We start from the raw sequence: 26,751 nt of genomic DNA, 5'->3' as shown, positions 1-26,751 counted from the left end.
CTGTATATTCCCTAACCCCTACCCACCACAGAAAACTTTCTGCATTTTTCTGCATTTTCACCTAGTATACTATTAATCATAAGCTGTTTTTCTTATGGGGACTGAAAGTCATTGTCCTTGTTACCACAAGGACAAGGATTTTGGATATTGCACACACTCAGGGGTGGCTATTTAGTCAATTTTCTGTTCACACTGACTCTACTGTCAGTACCCCAGAGACTACAAATAATTTGTGTGAAAATAAATGTAACAAAAAATCCCCCCAAATTGTCAATTGTATTGTTTTCTTCAGCCCCATTTGACAGCTTTTGATAATTCATAACCTGATATATAATATAGATAATTCATAACCTGCTATATCTAATGTGCTTTCGGCTGTTTAAAAAAATAAAAATAATAATAGGATCTTTATGATAGCTAAATGTTTATTTATTGTTACATATTATATTTTATGACAGTTAACTTCATTGACAATTTACAATTTGACTTGATAAATTCTAGATAATCAGGTGGAATTGTTGTGTGACGTTTCCTCCAATCATTAGATTTCTAATGTTTCAGGGCAGGATTTTTATATGTTTAGAGTGCATGATAACTCAATTTTTATATTCATAGTTATATTTAATTAAAATATATTAACTTTTAAAATATGAATTAATAAATTATTAGATAATCAGTTAAAATATTTTTATAACATGTTTCTTCCAAACATTAGATTTCAGGGTGTTTGGCAGTGTTGTAGCGATTTTCTTTCTTTCTTTTTTGTTGAAAATGATCATCATAATAATAATTTCTGGCATACCAACATTTTATGAAGCACCTAGGCTATAGCAAATGTTTTATAGGACATCAATTCCTTTTCAATTTCATACAATTCATCCTTACACTTCCAGTGTCTATCCTAACACATCCAGTTCCAATGTATCCTATCCTACCCTGTCCTGTGGCGTCCCACCGCATCCCACTCCTACCCCTGTCTGCATTCCGTTTTGCAGGTGGGCTTTAAATTGCACACGTGGTGTTGCAGTTGGTTTACAGCTGCCTAGCTGCACACGATTTTAATACTGACAATTATACTCACATGTGATTGGTGGACATGTGTCACGTGTCTCTTAAGTTTAGTGGTGACGTTCGCAGAGTTAGTTGACACACAGGAGGCATCCAGGAACACAGGTACAGTCACTTAATAGACGACTAATTTCTTAAACCAAAACATGGTGTGAGTTTTTTGAGCGAAACTGGAGGACTAAATGCGATAGAAAACATTGCAAGCCACGCCCAAGAAGCGACAGCGCTTGTCGACAAACAGTAGTTAGCTTATTAGCTGCTCTGAACTTGTATGAGGGCCCGTAGTCGACTGAATTGATCCAGCTGATCATATGAATCACGAGATTTGTGGGTTTTTTGAGATAATAATCGGTTTTAGGGCGTTGTATGTTGTGTTGATGTGTTTTAAGGTAATGTGCCAAGCGATAGCATATGTCAAGCCCCCATAATGCGTAATGTTGACGGATGTGAAGTGTTTGCTGCAAACTACAGACAACAATAACATGACAGTGATGCGTTTGGATCAGACTGAGCTAAAACTGTAACTTCCGTGGGGTTACTGTGTTCAGCTTTAATGTGATCTGTCATCGGTTAGAACGCTTTAAATCCGTCTAATCCTCTTCCTGGAGTAGTAACTTACTGCATTGCACATATATTTCCTGTATTTGACAAATACCCATGGTTAATTATAAGAGGCCCCAAGACCTGAATTTGATTTGTTTTAATAAGGTATTGAAAAAATACTGAGACGACTTCGTTTTGAGCTTCAAAGAATGAGAACGTCACGATTTAATCTTCTTTATTTTAGCCCTGTACAACATAAAACATGCATTTACATGTGTGGATGAAGTGTGTGATTTAGTATAAGGTTACACATCAGTGTTTGTTCATTTACATTGTAACATGTAATCATTTAACCAATGCTTTTATCCAAAGGGACAAATGAGGAACATCACTAGCAATTCATCACACATGAAACAACAATATTAATATTATCACAAGGCAAAGTTACAAGACTAAGTGCAAATCCCCCCACCCCAAAAGAAATACTGGTAGATTAAATAAAGAAAGTGCCTTTTTTAACTAATGGATCATTAATATAAGTGCCTTTTGTACAGTGGCCTTTTATGCGTGAATACATTTTGCAGATTTTCTACCAGCTTGTATTGCGGCATTGCCGGTGAATAATTGATTAATAATGAGTTATTTGTACTCTTTCTCCATGTCACCTGTACACAAATATCCCTGTTTATTTGTCAGCAAAAGTGCACCGGGTGATGCAAGTCATGTCATTTTGCATCATCCAGTGGACTTTTGCCGGATCCAGGGCTTTTGTTAAAACTACAAATTAAGTTTTCAGGCAAAACAAAACACAACAACTCCCTTTCTCTGTTTTCTGCAGTCATATGCTGTCTTCACGTGCTATCGGAAATTTGATAATTCCCACTTCTGAAATCGTAATTACAAGCTCATCCCATTGAAATTTTGAAATGGGAGGGCGTTCATGTGCAATTTTTACCTAGGAAACTCTTATTTACGATAATTCTGAGAGCACGTGAATGCAGCAATAAAGTACCGATTACTACAAATTTTCACTTAGATAGGTTTACTAAAAGGCAATCTTGTCAGTGGTGAAGTACCCCTTTAAAGTGTTAGTTCACCCCAAAAAAGAAAATTAGCCCATGATTTACTGACCCTCAAGCCATCCTAGGTGTATATGACATATACGTATACAAATGCAGCCGAAGCTTGATATCTTACTTTATAAAAATTTAAATATTGATAGTTTTCTTACTCGAACCTATCGATTCGTTTTAAAAGGACTTTATTAACCCCCTGGAGCCATGTGGATTACTTTTAAAATGGATGGATAGTGGATACACTTTTTTCACTGCCAGCATAAAGCTTGGATTAGCCAGGGCATTTTTTGATATAACTCTGTGTTTGTCTGGAATAAGAATGGCTTGAGGGTGAGTAAATCACAGGGCAATTTACAGTTTTAGGTGAACTATTACTTTAAGTCCCAATCACACCCAAGGACAATAAAACAATAACTATGACTATAAAGTTTTAAAAATCATTCTAATTCCGCGAGAATAGGGAAGTCCACACCACAACTGATGACACTGGAATAATATTGTTGGAATAGGCGCAACAACAAGTCTGGAAAGCGAACGTGTGCCCCGTGGAAGTAGGCTTCAGAGTGTTTGTAGCCACCTCAAAATCCTACTTGAGGAGATGGGAGTGTGTAGGAAGGTCCATCGGCAGGCAGTCAAAGATCTTCCCAGGGCTGCTGAAAAGGGAGCCAGTGGCTGTGGATTAAAAGAAAGGATTCTATCTGGGCCTCCAAGTTTGTTGATGGCACCTAGGAGTGAAGCTGGGATGCTGAGATTCACTGCTGACTTTCTGGAGGTCCATCAGCGAAACACAGAAGAAGGAGGGCAGTGGCACCCACTTAATAACCCAAAGGGTGCCATCACTCATTTGACCATCCCATGAAGTCTCATCTGTGCCTCAAATAACAGACCTAATTTTTTTTTCTTGCTGATAAACAATACAAATATTGACAGCCAATCAGAATCCACAAGATTTTAAAGATCTTAAAGGGTTAGTTCACCCAAAAATTATTATAAATGATGTCATTAATGACTCGCCCTAATGTCGTTCCACAACCGTAAGACACAGACACAGTTTATCTTCAGACACAGTTTAAGATATTTTATATTTAGTCCAAGAACGTATGCAAGTGTATGCACACTATACTGTCCATGTCCAGAAAGGGAATAAACACATCATCAAAGTAGTCCATATGTGACATCAGTTAGTTAATGTGAGTCTCTTGAAGCATTAAAAATACATTTTGGTCCAAAAATAACACAAACTATGACTTTATTCATCTTTTTCTTGTCTTACGCGTTTGTTTTCAAACCTCAGTTTTAGAACCTGGTTTTAGAACAATATTAGGGTGAGTCATTAATGACATCAATTTAATTTTGGGGTGAACTAACCCTTTAAGTATTCAAACTGGCAGATGATATAACTGCGGTGCACTTATAATAAACAATGTTATCATTCATTGGTGTGGATGCTAATATAGTTCTCTTTTTAGATATTGTCCTTGGTGCGACCAAGCCTTTAAGCTTCTGTTTCTCGTAGGAATGGGTCAAGAAGCTGGAAAGTCTGCATGGCCCAAACCAGCAGGAGGATACCAGACCATCTCGGGCAGGAGATACGGCCGGAGACACGCGTATATCAGCTTCCGGCCGGTCACAGATAAACAAAGAACCACATCTGGTGTGGACTGTCAAAACATGGACAGGACGAGTAGTCAAAAGGACCAGGCAGTAGGTACGTACCAGCTGGTGATGATGGAAACATTTACTGCATGATTAAAAACTAAAGAGCTACTCAACTTAAAAGGTGAAGTGTGTAATTTATTTGCTACAAACATTGACAAATTGAATTGCAAAAGTAATTAATGCAGTTGTTTGATGATAGGCCCACCTCAAACTCTAGTCAAACCAACAAGTCAGTGTTTTGATAGCGACACAGATTGTTTATATTATTCTGGAAATTAGTTTAATTATGCCTTAGTTGTCACTAATTATTGCAATAAAATATTATATAAAAATATTATTTTAAAAAAACGTAGAGAGAGTTTTCCCAAAAATGAAAATTGTTATTAATTACTCATCCTCATGTCGTTTCAAAGACTTTCGTTTGGAACACAAACGAAGATCTTTTTGTTGAAATCTTAGCGCTTTCTGTCCCTCCATCAATAGCTATCGAGCGGTTTAGGCCCAAATTTTTAAAATCACTTTAACAGATGAACGAATTTAAATCTGATTTAAATCTTGTTCAGCAAGCATACACAGAATCTCAACTAGGGGTGTGCCATATCATATCGTCCGCTATAATACCGGTATAAATTTTTACATGATAAAAAAAGTGTCATATCGCGATATCAATGAAATAGCGACGCGATGACGTATGGTGAATTTACTTTCCCTATCGCGCAAAACAACACCTGTCTGAGAGAGAAGAGCACAAAGAGCAGCACGTCAGCCTCCGATGACGATTTAGTACCTAAAGGGGAGCTACTTGTTTGCAAGAGGTCAGCTTTCTTGACAACTGACATTACATAGTCAGCTTAAAGCTGTTATTGATGTTTGCCGAGCAATATTTGACCGGAAGGGTAACATTGACGGTTATTTTTGTCAGTTACGGCTAGTTAGATCTAGCATTGTGCACGCTTCGAATTAGAGTCACAGAGATAAAGAAAGTAGTGTATAAAGTAATACGTTTATTTGAATGAATGGGTTATAGCATTTATTTGAGAGAGAGAGAGAGAGAGAGAGAGAGAGAGATTCAAACATGCGTGACTGCGTCTGTTCAGCGTCTCTCTTTACAATGCAGTTATGCAGACAGATGTGCGTTTATTACTTTAAAATAGCGAGTATAATTTCTGAGAAATATAATGTAGTGATCCAGTAGCTTAGCTATTTTGTTTCTAAAAGTCGCGGGGTGCCGTTGATAACTAGTTTCTATGCTCCTGAATCTGCAGCACGATCTCTGTATGCGAGAGACGTGTGTGCGTGTGCGTGTGCGTGTGCGCTTCATAATGAAAACAGCTCATTAATACAGAACGGTATTTTAGCTAACTTGGAATTACCTCTGCTATTGTACACCTTCCAGCCAATCAGAATTCAGACAGACCATGGCATAAATTACTTTATTGCTAAACTAAATAGGTTTATTATTTTAAGATTTCCAGTGAAAACACTAGTAACTTGTACCTTAAGAAAGTAGATACACTTTGAATTAAATATTCTCTCATCAATGACATTAGCTCATTGGAAAAGGATAAACAATGCCGTTAATTTCGTTTGCACTTATAAATGCTGCTGCCTACCCGCTGCAATAACCAATCAAACTTTGTTCCATATGTTTTTTCACAAAAACAAACCTCATTGGTTCTTACAGAAGCTCAAACGTGCTGCATAACATGAGAGTGACCCTCATTGGTTCTTGTAGAAGTTTACTTGCTGCATAACGTAAGAATGACCCTCATTGATTCTTTTTACAGAAGCTCAAACGTGCTGCGTAACATGAGAATGACCCTCATTGTTTCTCATATGTCCAGTGAACATGCTTGAGCTTCTGTTTAACACAACTGATGTGCGAGTTGTAGAATGGTTATGTGAATAAAAGCCTAAATTCAATCTGTTCAACATATAAATTGATCGGGCTCAATTCATATGGACTAGTTTTATGATCTCTTTATGATCTTTTTTTGAAGTATCAAACGAGTAGTTGCATAGCTGTCAATGGAGGGACAAAAAGCTCTTAGATTTCATTCAAATATCTTTTGTTTAAAAGATTAATGAAAGTCTTATGGGTTTGGAGCAACGTGAAGGTCAGCAACTCATGACTATATTTTCATTTTTGGCTGAATTATACCTTTAAAACATATTACTTCCTTCAGCTAACAATTCCCGAGTAATTGGAAATCTGTGATCAACAGAATTTGACTGGTGCTCATGGTGAATAAACAGCTTTGTGATTTTGGGAATGTAACAGATTTTGAAGAGCTGAAGTATGCATGTGTGGGTTGTTCTGCTTTAGAGTGGAGCATTCATCACCTTTAAAAGGTGGAGACTGAAACCCTGTAGGAGACCGCCTGACTTTATTATGCAAATATATAAGCGAATGAGGAGGGTGGGTAGAAAGTAGTTTTTTATTTATTTTTAATAGAGTGACTGTCAAGAAATGCCATATTTCACTTCTAAAACCGAAGGAAAACAATGCATATTTGCATGTTTTTCATAAAGAAGAGGATTAGGAGTGTAAGACTTGTTTTTTGCTTTGTGACATTTTCATGACATTGAGTAGTGTTCTCATTGTCCTTTTTATTATAATCAATTAATTGAGAATAATACATGTATTAATGTTTAATTATTAAATGGTAATAAGTGTAAGTCTATAAGGGCAAGTTAACAGGCAAGTTAAGACAGCTTTCTCTACCTCGGTTGATTGCGAGGTAGATTTAGGTTTGATTTATTTGATCAAAAATACAGTTAAAACAGCAATATTGTGAAATATCATTACAAATGAAAACAGCCTTTTTCTATGTGAATATAGTAAAGTGTAATTTATTCCTGTGATCAAAGCTGAATTTATCATCATTACTCCAGTCTTCAGTCTCACATGATCCTTCACTAATCATTCTCATATGAGGATTTCATAATCAAGAGACATTTTTGATTATTATCTGTGTTGAAAACAGTTGTGCTGCTTAAAAATGTTGTGGAAACCATGATACATTTTATTTTTCAGGATTCTTTGATGAGAGAGTTCAATGGACAGCATTTATTAAATAAATTATCTTCTGTAATATTAAAAATCTCGCTTGTATTAATTTCTCTCCTTTTTTAATTTTACCACAAACGTTAGAATGGTATGGTGGTTTCCGCAAAAAGGAAGCACCATGAGCAGCAAAACTGTTTTCAACACTGATAATAATCATAAATGTTTGTTGAGCATCAAATCCTAATATGACTGATTAGTGACACTGAAGACTGGAGTAATGATGGTAAAATCAGCTTTGATCACAGAAATAAATGACACTTCACTATATATTCACTTAGCGAACAGAATAATATTTCACTGTATTACGTTTTTTACTGCATTTTTAATTAAATAAATGCAGCATATATATTATATTTTCTTTATTTGTTCTTTCTTTAGCTCCACCCACACGATACGCCTCCATCCGCTTGTTTTTTTCCGAAAAGACTCGGTACAGCCTATCTTTCTTTTATACATATAATAGAACTAAAGACTTTTAGGAGATATGAAGGATGCAATACTACTCTATAGATACTCAAGACGTTCCCCCCGGTTACAAAAATGCAGTTTTTACCCATTCATATGATTATATGACTGGCACACAGCAACAGTTGGAGTTAAAAATCTTAATTTGTGTTCTACTGAAGAAAGACACCTACATGTTGGATGCACTGGGTGAAATAAACTTCACATTTTAATTGTTTGGGTGAACTAACCCTTTAAAGGTGGGATATTTTTTCTTATGAAAGTGAATTTATTTGATTTTAAAATACTGATTGTGTGTGGGAATTAGTCATACTGTCTCTATTAATTCTGAAGCTGTGGTTTGTAGTTACTAAAACGGTTGAGTTTATAAAGCCTAGTTCACAGTGCCCCGATTTTTGCCCCGATTTTGACTCACCGACGGGTTTTGCGAAATCGTGGACAAATGCCCGAGATCATAGGCAAATCAGTGCTCATGCACGCGAGTGACAATCACGCAGTGTGAATAATCAAAGACACAATCAGAGAGAAACGCAGATGAGTCGCTGACGGCTAGTGTTATTTTGGGGGAAATCATCATGAATGAGACACAAAACAGTATAATGTATTATTTTATTCTTTTGAATTTGGGGAGAAATGTAACCAGGAGATTTTTGTGTGTGACTTCCACTCTATAGTGCATACACTTACTTCTATATACACATATTTTTTTTTTACTTTTATCCAGTTTTTTAAGAAGTGAGTAACAACTGAAACATTTTCCCCCTAGCGTCAAAGGGCAGCATTTCTTCAATGCTTCAGACTATCCTCCCGACACCACGCACAAACTCCGTGCGCTCTGAGTTAAACGCAGCTTCAAATCAAGAGGGCCACAACAGGAGGCAGTCATCATTGTGTAGAGTCCTAAAAGCACCCTCCAACCATTTCAGGAGACCAAAGAATGATCGTGTTGTGCCATATGATAGACAATATTGTTCTGCTATAGAAAAAAGTGATCGCGCTAGAGTCTGGCCCATCAATGAAGACCACAAGCCCAACCCGGAAGCGCTGAGTTACATCAACATCGACGCCTATGAGCCTGACAGTAGCGGAGCTGAGGAGGAAGACTTGAGTTTAAACCCATCTCGGGCTGCTCAGAAGAGGCTTGATGGTATTTGTGATTTGGGTGGAAATGTAATTTCGCTTGATGATTCACAACATGATGTCTTTGAAAAAATAAGTAAGTGTTCAGCGCAAACGGCACCTTCTAAAGTCTCAACAGAACTTCATTGTGAGGAACCGGATTTTCAAAGAACTGTAAAAGCAAACAGGAAAGTTGGTCAGTTGTTAGTTGGTGAAGACCAAACTCCGAAATGTCATGGGGTTACGGCCAGCGCTGGAACCGTTTCCTATAAAAGCACAGGAAAAACGAACCCTGAAGAAACATTACAGTCTGAAATGGTTGTGAGGCCAAAGATCCGCAAACAGACGAGCGAGACTCACCTTGAAAGAAGGAAACGTTCAGAAAAAGAGGAAGTAAGCCTTTTGTCAGGCTCAGCGGACAGAAACAAGTGTGGCTCGGCACCTCCGGGTTTCCTCGCGCAAACAAGCCCTGAAAATGAGTTCCTCTTTGAATTTCCACCAATGGCCTTGAGGGACCTCAGCTCAGAGGACAGTAAAAGTGTGAATGATGATAACGCTAAAGTAGATGATAATGACGAAATCTGGGAAGATCTAGAGAATTTTGGAGAGAAATGTGAGCCATCTACAAAGGGTGATGAAAGGTACAGTATGTATTGCATGCATAGATTGTACTAAAATGTTTAATTGTACAGAATAATATGCATAAAATAGAGCATATAAAATACTATGTGCTTTAATGCATGCATACAGAGAAACTTCTGCATCAATGGTCATCAGCAACACCGCTGCTGTGATGAGATTTATAGTGGTTATACTATGACATTTTTCTCATTTACCTCACAAATTGATGTCATTACCCGTTTGTAGCCAAAATCTTTAGAGAGAGAATATTAATGTTATAATCTTGCACTACAGTTGGGGTTGTTGGTAAAGAAGTATCTTATGTTCACCAAGGCTGCATTTTTATTGAAAGCATTCATATAAAAATAAGTATTATTATACCAATACACTTTTTTTTAAACTAGTCTTCAGTGTCACAGGATTTTCAGAAATTCTAAAGAACAGCTTTTTTTAACTGTTTTATTTGATTTATAATTAATTTGAATTATAAGCTTGTAACTAATATTAATATATACACACACACACACACACACACACACACACACACACACACACACACACACACACTTATAAATCAATATATATGTGTATGTGTGTATGTATATATGTGTGAACTTTGCAACCTTTTGCCACATTTCAGGCTTCAAACATAAAGATATAAAACTGTAATTTTTTTTTGTGAAGAATCAACAACAAGTGGGACACAATCATGAAGCGGAACAAAATGTATTGTATATTTCAAACTTTTTTAACAAATCAAAAATTTAAAAATTGGCTTTGACTTGGCCATTCTAACACCTGGATATGTTTATTTTTTAACCATTCCACTGAAGATTTTGCTTTATGTTTTGGATCCTTGTCTTGTTGGAAGACAAATCTCCGTCCCAGGCTCAGGTCTTTTGCAGACTCCATCAGGTTATCTTCCAGAATGGTCCTGTAATTGGCTCCATCCATCTTCCCATCAATTTTAACCATCTTCCCTGTCCCTGCTGAAGAAAAGCAGGCCCAAACCATGATGCTGCCACCACCATGTTTGACAGTGGGGATGGTGTGTTCAGGGTGATGAGCTTTTATGCCAAACATAACGTTTTGCATTGTTCATCTGACCACAGCACCTTCTTCCACATGTTTGGTGTGTCTCCCAGGTGGCTTGTGGCAAACTTTAAACAACACTTTTTATGGATATCTTTAAGAAATGGCTTTCTTCTTGCCACTCTTCCATAAAGGCCAGATTTGTGCAGTATACGACTGATTGTTGTCCTATGGACTGAGTCTCCCACCTCAGCTGTAGATCTCTGCAGTTCATCCAGAGTGATCATGGGCCTCTTGGCTGAATCTCTGATCAGTCTTCTCCTTGTATGAGCTGAAAGTTTAGAGGGACGGCCAGGTCTTGGTAGATTTGCAGTGGTCTGATACCCCTTCCACTTCAATATTATCGCTTGCACAGTGCTCCTTGGTATGTTTAAAGCTTGGGAAATCTTTTTGTATCCAAATCCAGCTTTAAACTTCTCCACAACAGTATCTCGGACCTGCCTGGTGTGTTCCTGGTTCTTCATGATGCTCTCTGCGCTTTAAACGGACCTCTGAGACTATCACAGTGCAGGTGCATTTATACGGAGACTTGATTACACACATGTGGATTCTATTTATCATCATTAGTCATTTAGGTCAACATTGGATCATTCAGAGATCCTCACTGAACTTCTGGAGAGAGTTGGCTGCACTGAAAGTAAACGGGCTGAATCATTTTGCACGCCCAATTTTTCAGTTTTTGATTTGTTAAAAGTTTGAAATATCCAATAAATTTTGTTCCACTTCATGATTGTCCCACTTGTTGTTGATTGTGAATGTGGCAAAAGGTCGCAAAGTTCAAGGGGGCCGAATACTTTCGCAAGGCACTGTGTGTGTGTATATATATATATATCTATATCACAGGCCAAAAGTTTGGCCAGACGTTTTTTCTGCTCATCAAGCCTGCATTTATTTAATAAAAAATACCGTGTTTTTTTTATTTTTTATATATATATATATATATATATATATATATATATATTGTGATATATTATTACAATTTAACATAATTGTTTTTCAATTTATTATACTTTAAATGATCATTTATTTCTGTGATGCCATGGTGAATTTTCAGGATCATTCCTCCAGTCTTTAGTGTCACATGATCCTTCAGAAATCATTCTAATATGATGATTCATTTTCAGTTATATTTTTTCATAACCTGTGATACTTTTTTATAATACTTTGATGAATTAAAAAAAAGAGAAGAAAAAAAGAAGCAAATGTTTTAAAATCTTTTGTAACAACATGCACTACTGGTCAGTAATTTGGGGTCAGTCTTTTTTTTCTTTTTCTTTTTCTTTTTTTAATAAATCAATATCAATTTTAGTCAGCAAGGATGTGTTAAATTGATAAAACTTGATAGTAAAGGAGATTTATATTATTTGAAAACCGTTTTTATTTTGAGTTAATGCTGTTCTTTTGAACCTTTTATTCATCAAATATATTAGGCAGCAGAACTGTTTCCAACACTCATAATAAATCAGAATATTAGAATGATTTCTGAAGGACTGGACACTGAAGACTGGAGGAAAAATTCAGCTTTGCATCACAGAAATAAATGATAATTTAAAGTATAATAAATTGAAAACCAAATATTTTAAATTGTAATTTATCACAATATTTTAAAAAAAATCTGTATTTTTGATCAAATAAATGCAGGCTTGATGAGCAGAAGAATCTTCTATGTATGTATGTATACAAATGGACGAATCTCATTTTCTGAAGGTTAAGTCCCTTCTTTCATGGATGTTAAGTTCCATTTGATAGCCTATTTTTTTAAAAGTCCCTCATAATGCAAGTCAAGGATGAGTTTGGGCGCTTACTGTGAATGCTTGATAAGGTATACACTCAGCAGGAAATGAGTGAGATGACAAAGGTGCTCATTCTGCATGCTAAGGCTCTTCAGCTAAGAGGATTAGCTTGACTTTTACGAGGTGCGCTCACGTGTGTGCGTGCATGCTCGTGAATCCTGCTCTGTGTTCTAAGCAGCAGCTCAGATTTCAGCGAGGGCGAGTGGTCGGCTTCGTGGACGTCCGACTCTGGGCTGGAGAAGGAGAGGTGCACAAGTGAAGAGAGCTGGGAGACTCTGCCTGGCATGGAGGAGACACCTGGCAGCAGTAGCAGCAGTCTGGAAGAAGTGCCTTCTCTCAACCTCGCTCTAGAGTAAGCACACAAACTCGAAACGCTTTAAATAACATCATTACACAGCGTAATTACACAAGTGTTTTTTTTCCATGCTATACAATTTTTTTTTTTTTTTAAATATGCGGCCATATAAAAAGATTTGGTAATGGTTTTTATTTTGGATATACAAAATTCGGCAATTCAATATATTTATTATGCATTTAATCATTCATTTTGACAAGTTATAAGGCTTTCTCCTTGTTAATAATTTCGCATAATGGCGGAAAAAATGTAAAAAAAAAAAAAAAAAGTAGGAGGTACATAAAATCTTACATTTTCTAAATTTTGAGCAGTAGTGTTTAAGATTGTTTGCACAAACAAAATGTTGTCTGGACTTCATTTAATAAATTGGCCATTAAAGGAATAGTTCACCCAAAAATGAGAATTGTCATTTACTCACCATCAAGTTGTTCCAAGCCTGTATGATAATTATTATTATTTCTGCTAAACAAAAGAAGATATTTTAAAGAATATAAAAAAAAGATATTCTTTAAAAAGATATAAAGAGAGTAATCAAACATTTGATGGGGCCCCTCTGACCCCATTAAAATGGACCATGGTAGTCAAAGGGGTTCATCAACTGTTTGGTTATTGACATAGTACAAAAAAAATCTTCTTTTGAAGAAGTCACACAGAACAGTGCCAAATTAATTTGCATTTCTCAAATGTTAAAGGGATAGTTCACCCCAAAATGAAATTTGTCCTTAATGACTCGCACTAATGTTGTTCCACACCTGTAAGACCTCAGTTCATCTTCAGAACACAGTTTAAGATATTTTATATATTTTTTATATACTGTCCATGTCCAGAAATGGAATAAAAACATCATCAAAGTAGTCCATATGTGACATCAGTTATTTAATTTGAATCTCTTGAAGCATCGAAAATACATTTTGGTCCAAAATCAACAAAAACTATGACTTCATTCAGCATTGTCTTTTCTTCCGCGTTTGTTTTCAAATAAAGATTCAAACGGTCATGAATCGGCGTATTGATTCATGATTTGGATCGCATGTCAAACTGCATTGGTGATCCGAATCATGAATGAACTAACCCTTGTGTGAACTAACCCTTTAAGGCATCCCTAAAAACCAGTTTTTCTGCTGTCCTGTGTTTGTGTGGTGTTTTTCAGGGAGCAGACCCCTCTGGAGGAGGGCGAGATCCCATGGCTGATGTATAATGAGGACTCGGGCAGCAGCAGCGATGAAGACCCTGATGGTGTCAGTCAGTTTGTGCACCCTGGACTCTTTATCCTGGATGGTAACAATAACCTGGAGGATGATTCCAGCATGAGTGAAGATCTGGACACTGAGTGGAGGTCAACATACCTAATATACAACATCAAATGTTACAAGATAATGATGCAATTTTGGGTTGAAACATGGCCTGGAAATGTTTTCATGAGGTTCAACCCGGTGATGCATGTCTAAAATATGAAAAACGGTATTGATTTATAAGAACATTTTGCTTAACCATTTTAATTGAGTCTGTTGTGACATGCAGTGATGACTGAGAGAGCGAGGCTATGTTTTAAAGTCCTTTGTTGTTCAGGTTCCTTGATGAATTTGGCGATGGTTTCGGGATGGCTCAAGCAATCTCTTACGTGGATCATTCCCAGCTCCTCACTTACATGGCATTAGAGGAGCGTCTCGCACAGGCTATGGAGGTACATCTGCCCTGATGCTTAAACGTGTTTTTTGTGACGCTGCACAATTTGGCTGAAGTATTTGTTTATTTATTTATTTAAAAAGTAAATAAATTGGTTATATTATAATAATAATAATAATAATAACAAGAACTGCAAGCAGTTGTACGGGGCCAAGCCCCAGAAGGGGCTTTCGCCGAACGCAGAGCGACCTTTAAAAGGGCGCCCCCCACGGGACTCGAACCCATAACCTCCGGGCGCTGGGTCCATCGCTCATCTCATTGCGCCACCGGCCGGGCTTGTGTTCAAACACCTGCTGAAGTTCCATAGTTCTAATGAGAGTCGACTCAAAATGAAGATTTTTTTCAAATCAATGCACAGCATTTAATATTTAAAAAGTTCTGTTTACATCAATCTGAGAATGACTCAACGTATGGAACAGAAGCACATTTTGCAAATAACCAATTGGCATGCTAAGCTAACTAGCATAAAAACACAAACACAGGAAGGGTCAACTTCAGTGACAAATATCTCAGGAACGGTAGCGAATATCAAAAATCCATTCAGTCATTTCTGTGCGGCTCAGTCCGAAGATCATCTGAGACAAATTTGGACAAAATTGGACAAAATTTGTAGGAGGAGTAGCGAAAAAACTGTTTTTCACTTGTTTCAATATGGCGGACAGTAACATGTTTGGAATATGACAAATGATATATCGTCGGAATCGGCATAATCCAGGGAACAAAATGAAATAAATTATATCAAATTTAGACAAAGCGTTCAAAAGTTATAAATGTTTTAGCAAAAATTCCTATATCTCGGGAACACTAGGTGGCGCTATTCTGAAACTTCTCAGGTACGTTCGGGACATGCTGACGGTCACGCATACCAAATTTTGTGCAGATATATCAAATATTTCAAAAGATATAGCAATTTATGACAAAATTCAAAATGGTGGTCACGTGGTTCATTCAATCTTAACATATCCGCTATCCACAGATTCGGCATGACGCGGGGAATCCATAGACACCAAAATTATGATTTTCTGACAAAGGGTTCAGAAGTTATGAGCAAAAATAGCCATTTTTCATATCTCATGACCCCTAGGGGGCGCTGTTCCCAACTTTGGCATGGACCCTCAGATCATGGGTCTGATGAAGCGTACCAATTTTCGTTTCGATTGATCAAAGTTTGGCCGAGATACAGCCTCAGAACCAATTTTGGGTCGAGCTTGTTAAGTTCATGACATCATAACTTTTGAACAGAGATGAATATCAAAATTCGGTTCAGTCATTTCTGTGCGGCTCAGTCCAAAGATTCTCTCTGCCAAGTTTCGACAAAATTGGGCAAAATTTGAAGGAGGAGTAGCAAAAAAACTGAATACTGTACTTTTCAAAATGGCTGTTACTGTAAGGGGCGGAGCCTTAATGTAAGCTATTGAATATGATGAGGGTGAGAAGAGGAATCAGATGTACTAAGTTTCATTTCTCTATTCCAAAGGGTTCAAGAGTTATAACAGTTTAAATGTTGAATTTTTGGACTGGTGGTGGCGCTATGGAGTAGGTCTTAGAGACTCCAAATTTGGTATATGCATTATTGATGAAGATATCTACAAGTGTGCCAAATTTCATCATTTTCCTATATACGGTTCATAGGGCTGCCATTGACTCCCATTTGGGAAAAATAATAATAATAATAATAACAAGAACTGCAAGCAGTTGTACGGGGCCAAGCCCCAGAAGGGGCTTTCGCCGAATGCAGAGCCACCTTTATAAGGCTGTCCCCCACGGGACTCGAACCCATAACCTCTGGGCGTGGTGTCCGTTGCTTATCTTGTTGCGCCACTGGGCGGGCTTGTGTTCAAACACCTGCTGAAGTTCCATAGCTCTAATGAGACTCGACTTAAAATGAAGATTTTTTTCAAATAAATGCAAAGCATTTAATATTTAAAAAAAAAATCCATTTAGATCAATCTCAGAATGACTCAACGTCTGGAACAGAAGCACATTTTGCAAATAACCAATTAGCATGCTAAGCTAACTAGCATAAAAACAAAAACACAGCAAGGGTCACCTTCAGTGACAAATATCTCAGGAACGGTAGCGAATATGAAAAATCCGTTCAGTCATTTCTGTGCGGCTCCGTCCAACGATCATCTGAGACAAATTTGGACAAAATTGGACAAAATTTGTAGGAGGAGTAGCGAAAAAACTGTTTTTCCCTTGATTCAATATGGCGGACAGTAACATGTTTGGAATATGACAAATGATATATCGTCGGAATCTGCATAAGCCAGGGAACAAAATGACATAAATTATATTAAATTTGGACAAAGCGTTCAAAAGTTATAAATGTTTTAGCAAAAAATCCTATATCTCGGGAACACTAGGTGGCGCTATTCTGAAACTTCTCAGGTACGTTCGGGACATGCGGACGGTCACGCATACCAAATTTTGTGCAGATATATCAAATATTTCAAAAGATATAGCAATTTATGACAAAATTCAAAATGGCGGTCACGTGGTTCATTCGATCCTAACATATCAGGTATCCACAGATTCGGCATGACGCGGGGAATCCATAGATACCAAAATTATGATTTTCTGACAAAGCGTTCAGAAGTTATGGGCAAAAATAGCCTTTTTTCATATCTCATGACCCCTAGGTGGCGCTGTTCCCAACTTTGGCATGTACCCTCAGATCATGGGTCTAATGAAGCGTACCAATTTTCGTTTTGATTGATCAAAGTTTGGCCGAGATACAGCCTCAGAACAAAATTTGGGTCGACCGCATTAAGTTCATGACATTATAACTTTTGAACAAAGAAGAATAAAAAAAATCAGTTTAGTCATGTCTATGCGGCTCAGTCCAAAGATTATTTATTTTAAATTTGAACAAAATCGGAAAAACTTTGAAGGAGGAGTAGCAAAAAAACTGAATACTGTACTTTTCAAAATGGCTGTTACTGTAATGGGCGGAGCCTTAATGTAAGGAAATGAATGTGATCCGCATGAGGAGAGGAATCAGGTGTACTAAGTTTCATTTCTCTGTATCAAAGGGATCAAAAGTTATAAATGTTTAAATGTTGAATTTTTGGACTGGTGGTGGCGCTATAGAGTTGGTTGTAGAGACACCAAATTTGGACCAATTACTTTTCATAAGCATCACTACAAGTGTGCCAAATTTCATCATTTTCCTACTTATGGTTCATAGGGCTGCCATAGGAACCCAGTGGGAAGAAAAAGAATAATAATAATAATAAAGTATACTAACAATTCCAATAGGGGCTACAGCCCCTTCGGGGGCTTGGCCCCTAATAATAATAAAGTAAACCAACAATTTCAAGAGGGGCTACAGCCCCTTTGGGGCTTGGCCCCTAATAACAACTATTATTATTACTAAATGTACCTAATAAAGGCAGAATAAGAAATAGTATTATTGTAATATTTCACTGTAAAATAAAAAATTGTAGGTCACATGAACACAGAGCTTCCCTTCACTCTACAAACAGGCAGTGTTTTAAAAAAATATATATTTATATTAAAATTAGGGACGTCAAAACGAGAACACTTCAAACATGAACATGTTATTTATTTATGTATTTTACTGTTTTATTTATTTCAGTTAAACACAAAAAAAAACTAAAATCTGTTTTTTTCCTGGCATTTGGCTATGTAATATAATTATTATTATTTAAAAAAATGTTATTAGTTAAGTGCTTTTAAACCGTTCAAGTGAGATGAGGAGAAAAAACAAACAAATCTGTACTGGCGCATGCCTGTGAAGCAGAACTCTGTGAACAAGCAAACCAATGCAACGTTGCAAAGCAACTTTAGACAGCGGGTCAGCTCTGCATTGAATTCTCTCATGCTTGAAAGGATAAAAACACACAATGTGGTCGAAAGGCCCATTTTTTGGCTAGTATGCACATAAGCAGAGCCTTAAGTTAAAAAGTGTTAAATGAACGTAAAGGGTTTTGAGAAAACAGGATGCATGTCAAATCCACGTCGTGTGCGTCAGGTCTTAGTGACAACAGCCTAATAAACCTGCTGCTGTCTGTCATTTAATGTTAATAAAAATAATAAAAACAGAGGAAATCACTCACTGCTCTCAACTAAATCACTTTTGTAGCTTTAATAAGGAATAATATTTATTCAATTTATAATTTGTTCAGTTAAGACTTTTTTTAATAACTGCATGGAATCATTTCTTCAATAGTTTCTATATCTATTTCTGTATATTTACCTGTTAGACCTAAAATAAAGCACTGCTTACAAGGTTACATGGGGCAAAAACAATGAAAACAGTAACTAGTACTTTGTGCATTTTAAGGGCAGGTAAAAAAAATCTGAACCTTCCCGTCTGAGGCCTAGTCCACACATACTGCACACGGGTATTTTTATAACAAGAGTTTTTCATCCGTTTTTAAAAAACAATCACGTCCACTCAAGCTTGGTTTGAAAAACATCTCTGTCCAAACACAAAAACATGCTATGATTGGCTGCCTGATTTCCACGAGTCGCATCCATGCACAGAGGGATGTCATGGGCTCGGTGAAACCCTTCTACAAGTTCCTTTACTTTTAACTCGGTGACAGACAGGAGCCAAGGCCCAAGTGGACTGTAATAGCTCCACACACTTGCCTTACTATTTTGTATTATTGCATTCTGGCGCCTCCGTTCTGCAATACAATGAGAGAACTGCGCAAGTATCTGTATACATTTGATAAGCGCTGTTAGCAGAGTTATTAAAAGCTACTATAGCTGTCATTTGCATAGACTCGACTCATGTAAACAAAAGGGATAACGGCACACAATCTGACGTCAAACAAAGGAAAGATCAACCTCGAAACCTCGTTTCACCATCTACACGACAACGCTGCAACCGGTGATTCTAAAAAATCTTCACGCTGGCTGGAGTTTTCAAAAAAAGTCAGGTTTCAGTAACCGAATACTGCGTTTGCATGTGGACCAACAGCCAAACCGTGTAGAAAGAGCTGCAGTTTTGAAAATACCCATGTTTGTGTGGACAGGGTCTGAACCAGTAGAAGAAACCCGCGCTGAGCCCTGATATATTAAAGGCACAGTTAAATGGGACATTTATTATGGGTTTGTTTGAAGATTGTTTTAAGTTCACTTGAATTAAAGCTGCAGTCTGTAACGTTTGGCACTCTAGTGGTTAATAATCAGATGCATGTGTCTTGCGGAAGAACATTGCAGTCGGAGCTACTTCTCTCTGTTTATGTCTATGGCTCCTCCGCCGCAGTTCCCACCAGACCTGTCTGAAATAGTCCCAATATAAACACTTATTGTAAGTGTACCATAATGCGTACACAGTTTGTAATAACACAATAACCATAACGTGTTGTTCATTATAAACGTGGGATTATGAATTATATTTAGAACATCATGCATAGAAAGCATGCTGTAATTTAACGTTACCCTGTAAACTTTAGCTGCAGTTCATCGTGAAGCGTTTCAACTTCTTGTGGAGGGGCAGCATAAACACGAAGAGCTGGTACAGATCTTTATTCAGGAGCAGCTGAATTAAATGTTCGGATTTAGGAACATCAGAATGACTGCTGTGTTTACATTATTACACCCAAGAACAGAACACTACAATCGCCCAATGTCTCTACTTATACAATGGCTGACTGTAACGACCATAGACATCATATAGATTTGAAACCTATATGATGTCTATGGTAACGACGACAGCTTGAGCTCACTCATGGCGGGTCTGAGATGAAAAGCTGCTTGTCAAAATATTAAAATATTCTGTCTTTTATGATATTTCTACATTTATTTTGGAGATGCAATGTGAAAGTACTACAATATAAAATTATATATTCACTTTAATGTTAGGTGTGATTTATTGCGATTAATGACAGAAAAATGTGCCTTTTAATTTTTGTCGATTGACAGCACTAATATATTTAATTTATTTAAAACACAGCCTTTGTAATTTGATAATTGCACAGTGGTCTGTGTTGTAATACCACTGTGCAGTCTAACTATAATGGTTTTGAGGTCACTTAAGAATCAGATGAGTGTTTGATTGAAGAGTAGCTTCTTTTATACATCATCTGGGCCCAATTATACTAATGGTCCAATTGAAATGTCTTCATGAGATCAAAGCATAGTGCTCTTCCATAATGTACAGCATGCTGCTTTTTCATTAACAAATACATATTGTATTTGCTTGAACGGCTAAGTTATACAAATAAATGATCCATCTTAATTCAACCCAAAAAGACAATATTGAGAAATTGGACTCGGTTTCTGAGTGATGTTGTGAAAGCCCAGCAAATTTCATTGATTTCAGCCAATGAGAGTGCACACTAGAAATGTAAGGCTTAATGTATAATTAACTTCTATCTTTATCCAGGGGAAATTAAATATGCTAATGGTTTTGTGTTGCAGGCAGCACTGGCTCATCTGGAGTCTTTAGCTATAGATGTGGAGCAGGCCCACCCCCCCGCCACTGAACAGATCATCGACTGCCTACCACAGATCACCGTGCATGCCGAAAACATTGGTACTACTGCCATTACTTGTAGCTACATAAATTGAACATGTGTTGAACTGAACTGTGCAGTCAGCATCTTATAGTAGAGTTAAGTGATATTTAATGAAGAGGCTGTGCCTTATTTTAAATATAGTCACTCCTAACGTCAGAGTGTTACAGCATATTCAGAATTTTCAGCATCAAATGTCGTTCGTGCTTGCGGTTGCCAGATTTCAGTAATTTAACCCCCCTGTCATAGCTTTTCTATGAAAAGAACATGTATATTATCCAGTGTTTTACCTAACGTGCAATCTGGCAACCATATGCACGCAAACTCTCTCTCTCGTGCGCATGGATGATCTGAAAACACCAATAAACAAGTAAGCTGGATATTAGCAATCTCCATTTGAGATGTTCTGCATAATGTCATTCAGTCGGTCTGTGTTCTGTCAGGACTGCTGCTGAAATAAGCCAATCAGAGCAGAGCTTAACATTAATATTCATGACCCTTCCAAATAAGGCAAAAACAGAGCATTACATCCTAGGGACAATTTCTAGGGTTGTAAATGGACCTGTAAAACTGTATCTGGACTTTTTTTTTGCCCTTAAATAAGCCACATACCCTCTATGTAGATATCAGAGAACAATTTAAAATATTGCTTCAACTCAATATATTCTAGGGCACCTTTAATATAACATAAGTGATTTACAAGCAATTTTTCAAATGCCAGTCATTGAACTGAACACCAAAGGAGTTTTCAACAGGTTAAAGTTGCAATGAAATTGAATTGGACACATCACAGCATTAGATCAGTGCCTTGCGAAAGTATTCGGCCCCCTTGAACTTTGCAACCTTTTGCCACATTTCAGGCTTCAAACATAAAGATATAAAACTGTTTTTTTTTTTTTTGAAGAATCAACAAGTGGGACACAATCATTAAGTGGAATGGAATTTATTGGATATTTCAAACTTTTTTAACAAATCAAAAACTGAAAAATTGGGCGTGCAAAATTATTTGGACACCTTAAGTTAATACTTTTTAGCGCCACCTTTTGCTGCGATTACAGCTGTAAGTCACTTGGGCTATGTCTCTATCAGTTTTGCACATCGAGAGACTGAAATTTTTGCCCATTCCTCCTTGCAGAACAGCTCGAGCTCAGTGAGGTTGGATGGAGAGCGTTTGTGAACAGCAGTTTTCAGTTCTTTCCACAGATTCTCGATTGGATTCAGGTCTGGACTTTGACTTGGCCATTCTAACACCTGGATATGTTTATTTTTGAACCATTCCATTGTAGATGTTGCTTTATGTTTTGGATCATTGTCTTGTTGGAAGACAAATCTCCGTCCCAGTCTCAGGTCTTTTACAGACTCCATCAGGTTTTCTTCCAAAATGGTTCTGTATTTGGCTCCATCCATCTTCCCATCAATTTTAACCATCTTCCCTGTCCCTGCTGAAGAAAAGCAGGCCCAAACCATGATGCTGCCACCACCATGTTTGACAGTGGGGATGGTGTGTTCAGGGTGATGAGCTATGTTGCTTTTACGCCAAACATAACGTTTTGCATTGTTGCTAAAAAGTTCAATTTTGGTTTCATCTGACCAGAGCACCTTCTTCCACATGTTTGGTGTCTCTCCCAGGTGGCTTGTGGCAAACTTTAAACATCACTTTTTATGGATATCTTTAAGAAATGGCTTTCTTCTTGCCACTCTTCCATAAAGGCCAGATTTGTGCAGTATACGACTGATTGTTGTCCTATGGACTGAGTCTCCCACCTCAGCTGTAGATCTCTGCAGTTCATCCAGAGTGATCATGGGCTTCTTGGCTGCATCTCTGATCAGTCTTCTCCTTGTATGAGCTGAAAGTTTAGAGGGACGGCCAGGTCTTGGTAGATTTGCAGTGGTCTGATACTTCTTCCATTTCAATATTATCGCTTGCACAGTGCTCCTTGGGATGTTTAAAGCTTGGGAAATCTTTTGTATCCAAATCCGGCTTTAAACTTCTCCACAACAGTATCTCGGACCTGCCTGGTGTGTTCCTGGTTCTTCATGATGCTCTCTGCGCTTTAAACGGACCTCTGAGACTATCACAGTGCAGGTGCATTTATACGGAGACTTGATTACACACAGGTGGATTCTATTTATCATCATTAGTCATTTAGGTCAACATTGGATCATTCAGAGATCCTCACTGAACTTCTGGAGAGAGTTTGCTGCACTGAAAGTAAATGGGCCGAATAATTTTGCACGCCCAATTTTTCAGTTTTTGATTTGTTAAAAGTTTGAAATATCCAATAAAATTTGTTCCACTTCATGATTGTGTCCCACTTGTTGTTGATTCTTCACAAAAACAATTACAGTTTTATATCTTTGTTTGAAGCCTGAAATGTGGCAAAAGGTTGCAAAGTTCAAGGGGGCCGAATACTTTCGCCAGGCACTGTAACTGGTTATAACAGACATGAAAAGTTGGAGATGGATAATATAGATGGCAGTTGTGCAGAGAGAGCTGCAGCAGACAGACTCTGTGTGCTGTATTATAGTTATGGACAGAGGTGTGTGGGTTACATGATTATGAGTGACATGACACGAGTACTGTATTTATAATTTGCATTCCTGTTTTTCACTGCTGCCCATTTGAAGTGTTTTGCAGATGGAAAATTGTAAGAATGTCTTTGTCGGTGTGTATCATACACACTCAAGCCTCTAACATCCAAGCTCATCACCTTTAAGTGATTGACTTAAAATACATTGTGTATTCCTTTTCTGTGTGATACGAACACCAAATGAGAAATGTGAAAAACTCAACACACACTTTGAATGCTGGGAAAGTCATGCTCGCACACTAATGTCCCGCTTTAGCTTTATGGCCTGGGTGCATTTGGGGTGATAAATCTGCTTTGGAAAGCATTAAATGACTTCAGTTTCACCCCTAATGACTGAAATGAGTTGTGATGTGTGCGTGACCTGGATCGAGACATGCTGAAATGTTTGGTTTGGTGTCAAGGGTTTATGATGGAAAGCAGATTTGAGTCTTTTACATACATTGACATGCCCACTCCCTTTGGTTCTGCAGAGCAGGAGCAGTGCTGTGCCATCTGCTGCTGTGAATACGTCAAAGATGAGATTGCAACCCTGCTGCCGTGCCGCCACATGTTCCATAAACTCTGTGTCACTCTCTGGCTCCGAAAGGTATTGCTGTTTTTCTTGGAGCTTGTGAAAAAGCCAAAAAGAAAACAGGCTAGTTCACCTGAAAATTTAAATTCAGTCATCATTTACTTTCCCTCATGCTGTTTTAAACCCATATGACATTCGTTCATCTTCGGAATTGTAAAAAATGATGTTTTTTTAATATTCTGTCATCCCATTCTGGCCCTGAAGGAGTTTTGGTTCCTTTCCACCTGGCTTTTGGCTTGTTCAGTTGGGGACACTTAAATTTCAACTATATTACTGATCAGTCCGCATTGATGCCTTATGGCAATCACCGTTTTTTCCAGAGCGGCTGTACAGCCAAATCAAATTCTGTTGCATTATTTTCCTGTTAACACTGTGAAGCTGCTTTGAAACAATCGGCATTGTAAAAAGTGCTATATAAATAAAGGTGACTTTTGTCCAAACATTTAAAGTCCATGCAGCTAAAATGTTCATACATTTAAAAGTGCAAAAGGACATCTATCCATATGCATCAAGGGGTTTAAGCCAAGTCTTCTGAAGTGACATGGTTTATTTATATGATGAATGGATTATTTTTTTTTAAGTAAATATAATAAACAGAAACTTGATGAGCGAGAATTAACCACCTTGGTTCTCTAAACTTTCATTGCCCATTTTTGATTTACTCGTTGTGTCTAAAATCACCCCCTGTACCCTTATAGAGTGCACTATTTTGTGTGTGTGTGTCTTTAAGAACATTTTGATGCACCATAGTTTTGGTTGCGTTGACTTCAATGGAGGGACCATTAAAAATATTTTCTTGCATTTCGAAGATGAACACAGGTTTAATAGGTTTGGAATGACATGAAAGTGAATAAATAATGGCAGAATAATTTTTGGTGTGAACTATCCCTTTAAGCTTTTAATGACATAACTTTTATTATATTTAGCGAATGTTGTCTCCTCGTGATTTTCAGTCTGGCACGTGTCCAGTGTGTCGCCACGTTCTGACCCCGGAAGTGACCGATCCCACGCCTTTGAGCTCCGAACAAGAAACGCCACCATCCAGTCACAGCGCTTCTGAGGGAACGTGTTGAACGGCAGTCATACACCCATCGCAACAACATCCCGCAGTGAAGTATTGAAATAATAAATAATCCGTCTCGCAAAGGAATTTCCATCTGATATTTCTTTGCTGGAATGCAGCGGCCTGAACTAGTATTCAGATTCCATTTAACCTAGCGACTTGTGCTGCAATTCGAACTAAAAGTTATTTTCTGAGAAAATATGAATACGTATATATTCATAGAAGCATATTTATTCATGTTTCAATTAAAATGTTTTTGTACATCCAGGCTAAACATAATAACTACATGTATTTCACTTTTCACATGTTGTGTCAAGTAAAACGTTCAAATGCAATCCCTCAATAAAAGCTCACATTTGGTTCAAATAATCATTTCTTTTATCATTTGAGTGCTCTGGCGAAATGGTTGCTACCCTAAACTCTCTTCAGATATATATTCAGAGTAAATTCAGCCGCATTGTAACTTCCAGACTTAAGCGCACATAGCTGGATATGAATGATAATGGCTGTGCGATTTATATTTCACCGTGGTTCATAAACATATTTGTATAAATCATCCACATGATGGGCCGCTGAATAGGTAGTTTTCACAAAAGCACCTTCGGGAGCAATATCATCTCCAGAAGGCTGAAAGACTGAACTGGAAAATATGATGGTGGTGGGGGGACTATAAATACGAGATGGCTTTGTGCCGTTTACTGCAAAAGCAATTGGCATGTATTCAATGTTGTGTTATTTAGAGGCAGCAGCTCGTATCTTTGGAGGAAACCATCACCACGGAATAATACACAGAGAAAGGCACAGGTGTGTGTGTGTGTGACAATAGCCCACCAAAATCACTTTAAGGATTTATTTCCTGGAATCTGGCAAAGCATATGTTATTTATGTATATTTCTTTGAAATATACATATATTTCTTTAATGAATCAACAGGTGTGTATGTGTATGTATATGTATATGTATATGTATATATATATATATATATATATATATATATATATATATATATATATATATATATATATATATATATATATGAATGACAGAAATGGGTGTAACAACTCAATGGAGCTTATACAAATAATCTACGCAATTATTCGTGAACATTTATACAGACTGCAGAACTTCTAAAAAAAAAATCTGCCTATTTCATAACATGCATATCAGAGTATGGACAAAAAGTTGCTTTTACAGACTATTGGCCTCGTTTTGTTTAGTGATTCTTTATCGAATTGACAAAAACAAAAATTTTCATTATGAAAAAAAGCAGTTCATGTTCATAAGCCTTTTGGGATTCTTCTTACGGTATTCTTAGCACTGTACAGCCTCTAAATGGACCTTTGCAGACCTGGTAAATATGCAGACTTTAATGTGCGAACGAGAAACCATTAAACTTGACATAAAGGACAATACAGACTGAGCCACCTATAGCACATCAGCCCCTTTCACTGTGTGGTTTCTCCGCCAGAGAGTATGTGTTAAAGCA

General features: G+C 37.3%; 1 protein-coding gene across 1 annotated transcript; it reads left to right on the top strand.

The window, feature by feature from the left end:
• The first annotated feature begins 1,074 nt into the window (after nucleotides 1-1,074).
• Nucleotides 1,075-25,635, top strand: pja2 (praja ring finger ubiquitin ligase 2). The gene is made up of 9 exons (XM_067437844.1): nucleotides 1,075-1,173; nucleotides 4,204-4,395; nucleotides 8,648-9,641; nucleotides 12,685-12,858; nucleotides 14,012-14,197; nucleotides 14,431-14,545; nucleotides 20,947-21,061; nucleotides 24,103-24,218; nucleotides 25,157-25,635. Exons 2-9 carry the CDS (start codon nucleotides 4,206-4,208, stop codon nucleotides 25,274-25,276), a joined length of 2,010 nt encoding a protein of 669 aa, XP_067293945.1. The 5' UTR covers nucleotides 1,075-1,173; nucleotides 4,204-4,205; the 3' UTR covers nucleotides 25,277-25,635.
• The last annotated feature ends 1,116 nt before the right edge of the window (nucleotides 25,636-26,751 follow it).

This window comes from Pseudorasbora parva, chromosome 3, assembly GCF_024679245.1.
Source record: "Pseudorasbora parva isolate DD20220531a chromosome 3, ASM2467924v1, whole genome shotgun sequence".
Classification (NCBI taxonomy): Eukaryota; Metazoa; Chordata; class Actinopteri; order Cypriniformes; family Gobionidae; genus Pseudorasbora; species Pseudorasbora parva.
The sequence above is the reverse complement of the archived record's forward strand: the minus strand, read 5'-3'. Positions and strand labels throughout refer to the sequence as shown.